A 12,336-nucleotide genomic window follows, 5' to 3' on the forward strand; every position below is an offset into this window, starting at 1 on the left:
TCATTTGGCTTCAAATCCAGCACACTGYCCTGGTCCTAAACTTACGGTGTTTCGCAAAGGCTGGCATGAGAGTTTGCTGGACAGATCTCTCATAGGATTACAGCAGACCTTACATCACGCTAGATAATTAAAATTTCTAGCTAGTAATGGGGGTGGAATATATAGATGGTCACCATTGGCCTTCTATATATATACATATATATATATATACACATACACATATATACATACATACATATATATACACACACTATATAGAGAGAGAGTCATAATGTCACAAGTTTCTGGACAATTTTTTTAGCCATCCAATGCAAAAACTGTGATAAAATGAGAACACAGATTGTTGCATATTAAAATATTCATGTAGTGTTTTAACTGAACTGTAAGATTTCTTGACTAAAATATCTTTTTGTTATAGGAATTAAAACTGTCCTCACATGATGAGGCCTTGTCATTTGCATCTTTGATAGACGGATACTTCAGACTTACAGCAGATGCCCATCATTATCTCTGCACAGATGTGGCTCCTCCGCTGATTGAGCACAACATAAAAAATGGATGCCACGGACCCATTTGGTTAGTAAAATGGTTTGGTTTTAATTTTCCTACTCAAATAATTAGTCCTCTAATTCTGTTGCATATTGAATCCATTGAGGAAATTTAACATTTTGGAGGGCTTCCGTACTGCCCAGAATTAGTTACCCAAAGGTTGTAGGACAACATAGATACCATCAACCAAGGCAGCTGGCAGTAGTGGGTTTCATTTTTATAACTCCAAACTAAATCTTTCCCACATGCTTATATGAACAGTTGGAGGAAGTTTGCTGAAAAGGGAGAGAGCTCCCTTACCTATGCAGCTGAAAATGGAGAGTTGCATTTTCAGCAGCACTGACTGTACTATTGCAGGCAGCAAAAGAATGGCAAAACTCTTGTAATGTCAGGGTAAACAAAACTGAGACAACTTAGAGTGTTTAAAAAAACAAAAAAGCAAAAAGCCCTTCGCTAACAGCATCTTTGCTGTACTGCTACATTTCTAATAGGTTGCAGTCATTTTGTTTTCATAGTTGTGCTGGCCATTAAAAATGGCATACATAAAGCACTCTCTCTGATAGGGTGTACTTCAGTTCTCCCTCTCATAGGCTGTTCTTCAATACTTTACTTTGTTTTATTTTATTAACAATAATCAGCATTTAATATACAAGATAAAAATTCCGATTTCTTGCCCTAAACCAGTCACATATTCCTAAATTTTGTCTTCCGATTATAAGGAAAATTTATCACTCCACATTTATTCCCTCCACATCAACTTGCCCATCTATAAAACCGTGTTTCCTTGTTATAGGAGTATTTTAAGACTTACTTCACTAATAGCTATAAAGACCATTGCTAGTTGAACTGATGGTAATATTTTAGGTAAACAAAGGTGAACTGCATCTTCACTGGCCCTGGGAGTCCTTGGATGGAAGTACAAAACCTTCCTTTTTTCTTTAATAGCTAAAGGAATTATTTTCCCTCCTGCTCACCTTTTTGGCTTTTCCTCTTGTATTTTAAGACACAACATACAGAAAACTACGTGCGCTGTGTTAGAAGCAGACTTTCCCCATTAAGCATTCTTAGAGCTTAATGTATCTTTCTTCTGTTCTTGTGCACCTACATGTGTGTGTGTAATGCACACAAATCATGTTTTTATAATAGTATAAATAATAGTGTAAGTATTTGTAAGTTGCTGTTGTACATGTCTTTTGTGGATGCAACTGCTCATTTGTGAGTTTTCCTCATTTGTGCATTAACTCTTTCAGTACGGAGTACGCCATCAACAAATTGCGACAAGAAGGGAACGAAGCAGGAATGTATGTGCTGAGATGGAGCTGCACAAACTTTAACCACATTCTCATGACAGTGACTTGTTTTGATGGCTCAGAGGTACGTCAGGTGTGGCATTACCAGCAATAATCTGGTAATGAGTTAAAGGCTACCTGCTCCCTGTAATCCATGTTGATATATTCCTGTTCTTTAGGACAGTCACTCTTCCCTGTCTTTGGTAGCTGACTTCAGCAGGGGGTACACTCTTGTGCTCATAGGTTCATTTTCCGTAGACTTTTGTGCTATCTCTGAAATATGATTCATTACATCCAGAACATTCAGAGCAATAGAATGTGTGTGTGAACGTGATTCAAATTAAGCTTTTTTGGATTACTTTATGCTGTGAGAATTACATACAGAATTTGTTACTGCAATTTACCTAATGTTTCTTGAGCATGAATTTAAATATATGAACATGTTTCTACTGAGACACTGAAAAAGGATAGTGAGTGAGGACAGTTGGCTTTACATGTAGAGCACTGCAGAAGGGGTCTTGCAGACAGTTAGCTTGTGGAATATATTTTGTAGAAGATAAGAGTAGTAAGGAAAACCTCAAGAGGTGGGATGGGTGAGAAAACCATATAGTCATGGTTAGAAATAGAAAAGAAGAATGTAATAATTACATAAAAATTTGAAGTTCACTGACCCCAGTTGGAAGCCTACAGTTGACTTGCTAGTTTTTGGATGATATTTAAACTGCTTATGCAACAATAATATTAGCTAAAAGCTTACAAAACACTTTCCCTTCGAGAAAAAGATTACAAGACTGAATGATGAGGCCAAGAAGGGAAATCAGAAACAAAAATATAAAATGGTGGGGGAAAAAAAACCCTTGAAAATAATAGCCACTTCTTAGCATGGATATTGGAGTCTTCATCTGTAGACCTTTGCAACAAAACCAAAAATAAATCACTGTCTTCTAACAGACAGGGCAACTGAGGCATTGAAACAGGAAATGAGTTTTTGTCGTGGAAAACATTCAGCCTTATTGCAAGGCTTAGAGAGGAAAAGGAAGAGAGGTTTGCATGAAACTGCAGTATGTGAGAGATGAGGAAGCAGAAGTTGAGGATAGACCTTGAAAGGGCATGGGCCTGAGATAGATAAGTATGAAGATCCATTCACAGAATCACAGAATGGCTGAGGTTGACAGGGACCTCTGGAGATCATCTAGTCCAACCCCCCTGCTCAAGCAGGGTCACCTAGAGCACGTTGCACAGGATCACGTCCAGGTGGGTTTTGAAGATCTCCAGAGAAGGAGACTCTACAACCTCTCTGGGCAACTTGTGCCAGTGCTCTGTCACCCTCACAGTGAAGAAGTTTTTTCTCATGTTCAGATGGACCTTCCTGTGTTTCAGGACGTTGCCTCGTGTCCTGTCGCTGGGCACCACTGAAGAGAGTTTGGCTCCATTCTCTTGGCACTCATTCTTCCCTAATACCTTTGAATGAAACTGGAATACTTGAACAAAAGTCTAAAACCTTGTTAATTCATCTTGTTGAACAGTATGAGTTGTGAAGGGGAGTCTTGCTATCTTTAAGTTGAGATTTTAAAACCAGGGTCCAGGCTGTGTGATTGTTGACTGAGCAGGGAGAAAACTCCTACTGAAGAATCAGGGCTTCTGTGTGGTTTTATGCCGTGCTTTATAGCTTTAAACACAGAAGCAATGATTTGGACTTGTTAGATGCTTGCATCTTTATATTGCTCATCTTCCACTCTGTTTTTATGATCCTTCATGGGACTGAAGCTTTGGTTAGAGAAGCTTAGCTCAGGAGCTAGGCTTTAACTGGTCCTAGATGTAATTTCAAAGGCTTTTTGGGGAGCCTTTATGAGAACTTGCCCTCTATGGATTTATTAGCTTCTATGAACATTCTTTCCCTTTAATGATTAATATTTTGCTTCTTTCTCCCCCTCCTTCCCTAACAGCAGATGCTAAATAATTCAGTCCAGTACAAAAACTTCCAGATTGAAGTGAAGAAGGGCGGATACTTCCTACATGGTTCAAACAGGTCTTTCTCATCCTTAAAAGAGCTGATGGATCACCTGAAAGGACAGATACTTCGGACAGACAACATAAGCTTTACATTGAAGAGGTGCTGCCAACCAAAACCAAGAGGTAGTGTCTGTCCCTTAAGAGAAACAAACTTTGTTGTTGAAAGAAGACAAACTTTAGAAATAGGAGGCATTTTTAGTATGTTTTTGTGTGAAGCTCTGTCACTTAAAAAACTTCTATGTATAATAATGTTTCTTGCTTGTTTATGGAAGAGGAGTCTTGTCAAAGAGCAAAGGTAAGCACTGTGAACAAGGTATTGGGGGTTTCCTTTTAATGTTAGAAGCTYGGCACAGGATGCTCAGGGACTGCTGCTTGTCACGAGCCTTGTTTCTATGAACTTTTCAGATGACGGTGAGAAAAGTTCAAGTTCGCCTTTTTGCACCTAAACAACTGGCCCTGCAGTGTTGACAGCAGAGGCGGAACTTCAGATTTGTTTAAAAAGAAAATGTCACAGCTGACTCACAGTCACATGCTGAAATGCTGCGGGGAAGCAGGGACCATATAAGGGTCTTCCTTTGCTCCGCAGAGTCACGTATGCCAGGCAGAGCACTGCCACGTGTCACGTTGCTTTTCCTAACAAAGGAAGGTTGCAGCCTGCAGTGCGTTGTGGTGCAACCTTTGGGTTGAAGGTTGTTTGCTCTCATTATGAACCACTGTTTACTGTATTAATCTTTATGAGGCAGTGGGGAAGAATTGGTCAGCAGCTGTTACAAGCAGAACACACTTTATGCCAATAGACCTGTCTGTGAGGTCAGATTTTAGATGGCCTGGGACAATCATGCTTTTGTTAAACTGTCAGTGCCAACACTTTCTAAAATTGTTTGCCATAAGCTACAAGTTTCTTGCAGCAGAATTTTGTATGAAAGAGGAAATACGCAGTGGTGTGGTTGTGTTGATCAGATAATGGTTTCCTGTCAGAATAAGGGGAATAACTGAGCTACATTAATTACCTCTTATTTTGAAGGTTTTAGAGGAGAGTGTTCTGTAGATAGACACAGAGTTTATCGACACTTCTTAAGAACAGTGCTAGTTGTCTGGAGCATGGAGAGATTAAACATTTTGACATTTTGATTACATTTTGGCAGATGTATTTGGAATAAAATAAACAAAACAGGTCGATGAGTTGTTGTCCGCCCACCTCTGATTTTCCTTGGCAGTAGTTTTATTTCCTTTTTTAGGGCAGTCATGTCTCTGGACTTTGGTGCATTATCCTTGCTCTTCACAATTCTTTCTCTTCCTTAGGTCTTTTTTTTCCCCCTTTTTGAACTGTCTATTTAATTAGTTATTCACAAAGTAGTTTAGGTGCTGAAGAAAAAATAGATTGGAAAAACTGTGGTCCATCACTGAGTTTTAAGAATGCTAGATGATGGTTTAGTCTTGACACACATGTTCTGCTCCCAGTAATGGGAAGGTGAGATGCACATAGACATCTAAAACCATCGTATAATGATAAATAACTCCTGCTGTCAAACACAGGAAAACAAAATTCATGTACAAGGCTTCTGGATCTAATCATGCCATTCCCCTGACTGGAAGCAGCGGGGAGAAGGTGCTGGGCTTTTGTGTCTTTGCCTTCTGTTCATTCTCTTCAATATAGGTCTTATGCTCTGGAGACAGAGACTGTTAGTGTTTCCCAGAGCACAAGAAATTTTTGAGGGGATAAAGAGAGGAAATGAGGCTCCAGCTGTCTCTTACTCATCCCCGCGCTGGGAAGGAGGCATAGCTGTTGGCAGGAGAGTGCGTGTAGTATTTACTTAACAGGTGGCAGAGGTACTGCCTATTTGGGTCCCAGGTATTTCTCAGTGCAGTAAACACTTTAACAGTTGCTTTTGGACTATACTCCCCAGTATGGCTGATACTAAGATTGTAAATATAATGTAAAATATAGAACTGTATTTCAGCGAATTCTGTTGAATGATAGAACCAAAGATAATTGACCAGGAGTTAAGTCAAAGTTTCCTTTCTTCCTTGTCCTCATCCATTTGGGAATTTACCTTGCAGAGAGCATATACAATAATGTTACTGGCTGAGAAAGATGAATGTGTGCAGCCATCTTTAAAAAGTCTTAAAGAATATTTCCTCTCCTTGCCTTCCAGAAATCTCCAACTTGCTAGTTGCAACCAAGAAGGCTCAGGAATGGCAGCCTGTTTATCATTTAGGGCAGCTAAGTTTCCATCGAATCCTCAAGGAAGAAATTTTACAGGTAGGTAGCTGCTGAACTGTATTTGTCTCTTGTAGTCAAACAAGTATGGCAGGCTACCATGCCCAATAAAGTAATATAAAATCACCATATTCTGGCTGGTTGGAGGGTTCTTCCCCTCCCGTTTCTCTTCAACAAAACTTCCTTTGAATCTGTACTTGTATTAAAGTCTCTGATTAAAGGAATCCAAATGTTTACATGCCCTTGCATGGGAAAAAGAAGGGAAACTTGGAAATAATGTCTTTCACCAGAAATCAAATTGATGATCTAGCAATTTTCTAGTATACTTGGAAAGAGCTGCTTCCAAGATCATTCTTAAAAAAACATGTCTTAGGAGCTGCTCTTCCTACCCAGTTTGTTTACTAAATGTACCTGTATCTTTTAAAGCCTGACATATTACAGAAATGGACAACTTGAGTTTTAAACTAATATCCTACAGGAAAAATAAGGGTAAAATATTCAAAAGCTCTGAAGAGTCTTGGAAGTCAAAATCTTGATTTCTGAAATGATTTAGCATGCAAGTTCCCAAATTTTCTGACCATCATATGCAGTTAGGGACACAAGTGACCTGAATAAACTTCAAAAAGCACATAGTGACTTGAATGCATGAATCCCATTTAACATGTCTAAAAGTCTTTGGCTCTTAAGTCATGTAGTTAGCTTCTTCAGTTAAATTAAAAGCTGCTTCTTTTCTTTTTAAATTGTGTCACTGACTGGGGAAGACAGATATAGATTATATGGATTGGTTTTGATTGGTATATTTACAATCAGCGTACAAACTTTTCCTGCAAAAATATCTCAAAAAGGAATTCCCCTACTATCTGGGATGAAATTACTTTCCTGAACAAAGCGTTCCATTGAAATATTACTCCCTGTAACTTTTGGAAAGTCATTAAATATTGCATCAATAGCTACTTATTGTAAATAAGAGGCCAGTTATTATTTATTCATTTGATGCTTAGTCTAATGACATTAAGTCACTCTGAACCTGTTTGGTGCTAATGGAGATATAATATCCCATTAATATCAAATGAGTTTACAGGAGTGAATATACTCAGAATAATAAAGGGAAGAATAACAAGCTGTCATTTGGTTTCTCACTTTGTAATAAATTTACGTCTGTATGTAGCTAGAACAAGTAGATGGCTAATTCTGAGAGACAGAGTAGAGCGCAGATTCGCCTATTCACGTAAATCTACGCTTTTTTGTTTTGTGTTCTGGTTTGAAAATATATGGTATGTTACATTTCAGGGTGAACATCTTGGAAGAGGGACAAGAACACAGATTTACTCAGGAATTCTCAACTACAAAGATGATGAGAATGAAGGGTATCAAAATGAAAAAGAGATTAAAGTCCTCCTCAAAGTCTTGGACCCTAGTCACAGAGACATTTCTTTGGCAAGTTTTGTTTGTTTGTTGGTTTTGTTCATTGKTTTTTTTGGTCTATTATACTACAAACAATATTCCTCACCACATTGTACCTGGTTAGCTTTGCAAGTTTTAAAAAAAAAAAGGTTTGAGTGTATAACAGGGAAAGGGAAAATGCTGAAGGTATATCTCACCAATTTAGGCAGTAAAATCCATCACTGATCAGCACTTTTGAGTCAGTGCTTCGGTAAGTTGATCTCATTAGACAGCAAGGAGGAKTGTGGCCTGGCAGGAGCACACCAGCGTTCGCTTCCAGCCTGCGTATGCGGCGACCGTAAGCACAGGAGCAACGGACTCTTATCGTGCCCTGGTGAGAGGTGCACAGGTGTACCCAGGATCTTTGAACCGTGTCAATTTAGAGCCATGGAGTTCAGTGAGAATATTTCTACCTATGAGAAATGAACTCCCAGCTCCACAGTGGGCTGGGACTGTGTCATCAGTTCTGTTATCAACATGGCCAGAGGCAAGTTATTTGATCTGCATCTTAAGCATCTAGTGAGAGAGGCTAATGCAGCACCCAGGGCATGCTGAGGCTTAGCAGCCGTTCGTCTGCAGCAGTGCAGTGAAGAAGGTTGGTTTACAAGAACAACRCATCTGTGATAGCCCTCCACTACCCTGTTACTACAGTGGGAGCTACATCCCTATACTGTTGATCCTGCGTGTTACTAGAAAACACAGTGGTCTTTTGCAAATGTTTTTGTTACTTGATGGTCTGTATTTCTTTAAATGCTTGGCTGCCMCAGTCACCAGCAGTTTAATGGCTAACCTCCTTCACTTTCCAACAGGCATTCTTTGAAACGGCAAGCATGATGAGGCAAGTTTCTCACAAGCACATCGTCCTCCTCCATGGAGTCTGTGTCCGTGATGTAGAAAGTGAGTTCCGTTAACGTCTCTAAAGAGAGGACTCTTAAGTAGCAGGCTTGGCAAGGACAGGGCAGCCATTCAGCTCARGACTGGTGCCAAGGGAGGGGTGATTAACAGCTGGGGCTCTTACATGTTTTCTTAATGCAAACAAAAGTGGAATTGGAACAGCAAGGCAGCTGCAGAGTCCCTGCCACCAACAAGCTTTCCCTTCCAGTGCCGAGTAAGTGCCTTACAAGATGGTTCCTTGAAGTCAGAAAGCTGGAGTAATAGTAGTAGAGCCAATACAAACCAGCCTCCCATGGAAGTTACTTCCCTGGTGAGGCTCTGCCTTACGGYCTTTGGAATGCTTTGTTCCAGATTTACTGTTCATTTACTATGTGAAGCCTCTCTTCTCACCTTTTAATCCGGACTGCTCATGAGCAGTGAAATAAATTTTAAAGAAGGTGAAATAACGGCACACTATAACCAACTGCCCTGGGAAAAATGAAGGTGGTAACAGGTGTGTCAGATTACTCCAGACACTGTGGTTGTTGCAATACTGACAAAAAGCATCTGACTTTGTAGATATCATGGTTGAAGAGTTTGTGGAATGTGGGCCTCTGGATCTGTTTATGCATCGGAAAAGTGAAGTTCTGACAACTCCTTGGAAATTCAAAGTTGCCAAGCAACTTGCAAGCGCACTAAGCTACTTGGTAAGAAGTCATCTTGAGAAAAGTATTGCCTATACCTTGCAGTCTAAGACCACATGGATTTCATGTGCATTAGTAATTAAATGAATTTCCTTTCTCAGGTAGTAGCACTGTGCAGTATAAGGGATTTTTTTTTTGTATTCATTATGTTGCTTTAAATAAAGRGAAAGGCTCTCAGAGAAGATGATTAGGTCCTTTTCTGTCAGCGCACCAAACAGCCTATGTGCTTGCATTTACCACCAGTTCATTGTATGTACTTGGAAAATTCACAGCTTCCACTTTCTGCAATTATATTCTTTGTGAAGAAGGAATAAGTTTGGTCTCTTTTTCCCAAAATGCATCAAGGTCTATGAATAAAAATGCTAAAATCCACACAGTATGTTTCCCTACTCCTCCTTCCCCTGTTTCTCTGGAGGATATTTTTTTCCAAGCTACATTTTTGGATTTCAACTTGGAATAGTTTACATTGACACCCCTCTCCCCCATGCTAGGGATATTAGAGCACTTGCAGAGCGTTGCTGGATTATTGCACTCATTGTATTCTTTTTCTCCCTTAYTATAGGAGGATAAGGATTTGGTACATGGAAATGTGTGTACTAAAAATATCCTACTGGCAAGAGAGGGAATTGACACCGAATATGGTCCATTCATAAAGCTGAGTGACCCAGGAATTCCAATAACTGTGCTGTCCAGACAAGGTATGGTACAGGAATCAGATTTTTCTCTTCAACAAGGTGGGGGAGGAGAAGGGAAAAAGATGATTTATACTACATAGAACCAGCTCTAAATTAGAAGTATTCATCTTTCATGGATCTGAAAACTATACAGAAGTGAGGGAGTGTTGCTGACAGTGGGTGCTTGTTGTATTCATTTCTCTTGAAAAGCTATGTTAGTGAGCTAGTAGAGAGGGAATCTCAATTTCTGGATGTCAGGCCTTTGACATTAACTCTAAAATGCTTTGACTCTGTGTTTTATCTAAGAATGTGTTGAGCGAATCCCCTGGATTGCACCTGAATGTGTTGAAGACTCAAAAAATTTAAGCGTTGCAGCAGATAAGTGGAGTTTTGGCACAACACTGTGGGAAATCTGCTATAATGGAGAAATACCACTGAAAGACAAGACATTAGCAGAGGTAAAAGCATGTTACATAAATCTTACYTTGAAATCTCAGATGTATTCTCCTTGGCCGCTTCAGTTTCCATACTCAATTTGAGTTGCTTTCAAGTTCTTATGAAAAAATCAGCTCAGCTGGACTTGATAAGGGGCTGATTCCATCTAAATTACTTCAGGTTGCAGTGGAATTCTTGGCCATACAACAAAGATTGCTAATTATTGCTTTGTCGCTGACCTTGTTGGTGATTTTCAAGACTCGCCGTAAGAACAGTTAAAAAGAACTTCTGATGCTTCTGATCACRCTTGTTTTCTCCTAACCCTTCTGTCCAGCCGAGAGCATTTTGCAGGTAGTCACATAAGCTGCCTCTGTAACGTAGCCACCTCTGGTGAGGACAGCAGAAACTAGCCACACAGGCACAGGGGTGAGAAGATGACATCAAGTTTGTGGTGCTGGAGCACAGTGTTACCCAGCCAGCACTAGACAGAAAAGCTGCTTTTTTCTGGTTCTCGCGGGTGTCATTCTACTACACTGCCCAGACTCCGGTCATACGATCAGTACATTAGGTCATTGCTTGTGTAGCTGGATTCAATTTGATATATTCAGATCTTCTGAATGATTGTAATTCCAAACTACTAGACAGTACTGATCACTCATGCTTTTGACGTGTTCCTCCTCCTCCTCATTTTCATTCAGCAAGAGCCATTTCCAGTATTCATTGTAGTTCTTTGCCAGGGCAGTGAATGCCTGCGCTGTTCTGGGAGGGACAGCGATTCCTCCTCCCAGAGAGCTGGTGCTCTTGTCACCGGCCCTGTGTCTGTTCTCCCACTGCTTCCCCAATATTGAAATTTCACTATCTGCACCATCTTTTCTTTCCTGATGTAGCTGGGAAGAATAAGGAATGTGTCAGCCTCAAGGATCCCCCTTTTTCTACTGTGTAGGAAGAAGCTTCTGAAGTAACCACATTTAACTTCTGCTGTTGAAGACACTGTTGTAAACTGACAGCTTCAGCCTAAAAGTACCTAGGTTTTTCTGTTCCTGCTTGTTTCTGTTGGACATTAGTTCAGAACCAGTCTCCTGTGGGATACCGCATTGCTCGCTCTGAAAGTTAAAAAAAAAACCCCACCAAACCAAACCCTTGTTCTGTCTTACTGCTAGCAGTTTATATTAATCACTGTTGGAGTCCCTCAGCATGTTTCATATGTGCTTTTTCTCTCTTGAAGTTTTGCTGCGTTAGGAAGGCAGTGGGAGCAAGACAGCAGCTGCTACTTGTTTGAAGGAAATGACTGAGTACTTGAGTCACTGCCTGAGTTGCTTTAGCAAGAGGGAGCTGAAAGGAACTTGTTGCTTGGGCAGTATTGATGCTTCCTGCATGTGGCAGGCAGCTGGGGTAGTTTTGCAGAGCTCTAGAAAATGCACAAGCCTGCCCTCATCCCGTCTGCCCTAAAGCTGTCACCTTCCCAGGGACTGTGAGGAACAGCCAGGGTTGTGTTGTTCCTTAGCAAGCACTTCCAGCTAGCCGTTTGTCCCAAACCGTAAGTAATGTGGCAAGTCTGATGTCCGGCAGAAAAACAAATTCTGAAAGATGAAACATTCAGCACGTTTTAGAAGTGTCGGATATTCTAAGTGGTTGCTCCAAACTACAGCAGGCTCAGCAGAAATAAGTACTACTGGCCAATGATTTAGGATTACTGCTGCAAAGGAGGACTTTTTTTTTTTTGCTGAAGTTAAGAAAAAGCTCACAGTTAAGTATTTTATGGCCACATCTTCTGACGTAGAGCATGGGTCTATTCACTTAAAATCCAAAATGCATGCAGAAGTTTCCATTTACACCTTACAGAAGGAGCGGTTCTACGAGGGGCATTTTGTGTTGGCAACACCGTCGTGCAAGGAACTGGCTGACCTGATGAAGCAGTGCATGAACTACGACCCCAACCAGAGACCCTTCTTCAGAGCAATTATGAGAGACATCAACAAACTGGAGGAACAAAGTAAGACATGATTTTGCTCATTAGGTGGAGGGTTGGCTAAGGAAGATCAGTTTGCTTGGCCAGGTTGGACCCATTATGGCAGCATTCTAGTAGAGTTATACTGTGTGGTGGCAGTAACCAGACTGTGTATAGTTGTATTGAC

General features: G+C 40.4%; 1 protein-coding gene across 3 annotated transcripts in view; it reads left to right on the forward strand.

Annotated features, from left to right (window-relative positions):
- JAK1 (Janus kinase 1) overlaps window positions 1-12,336 on the forward strand; it is a 59,862-nt gene that overhangs the window by 40,961 nt on the left and 6,565 nt on the right. For 2 of the 3 annotated variants that reach the window (XM_026074498.1, XM_026074500.1), the window contains exons 9-18: window positions 419-576; window positions 1,800-1,923; window positions 3,785-3,974; window positions 6,008-6,114; window positions 7,363-7,509; window positions 8,325-8,412; window positions 8,968-9,095; window positions 9,655-9,790; window positions 10,073-10,224; window positions 12,044-12,194. In XM_026074498.1, the coding sequence (XP_025930283.1) occupies window positions 419-576; window positions 1,800-1,923; window positions 3,785-3,974; window positions 6,008-6,114; window positions 7,363-7,509; window positions 8,325-8,412; window positions 8,968-9,095; window positions 9,655-9,790; window positions 10,073-10,224; window positions 12,044-12,194 (1,381 nt within the window). The remainder of the gene's footprint in view (window positions 1-418; window positions 577-1,799; window positions 1,924-3,784; window positions 3,975-6,007; window positions 6,115-7,362; window positions 7,510-8,324; window positions 8,413-8,967; window positions 9,096-9,654; window positions 9,791-10,072; window positions 10,225-12,043; window positions 12,195-12,336) is intronic. The other variant, XM_026074499.1, reaches the window with a different exon arrangement.

The sequence above is a fragment of the Apteryx rowi genome, unplaced genomic scaffold, assembly GCF_003343035.1.
Source record: "Apteryx rowi isolate R43461 unplaced genomic scaffold, aptRow1 scaffold_39, whole genome shotgun sequence".
Lineage (NCBI taxonomy): Eukaryota > Metazoa > Chordata > Aves > Apterygiformes > Apterygidae > Apteryx > Apteryx rowi.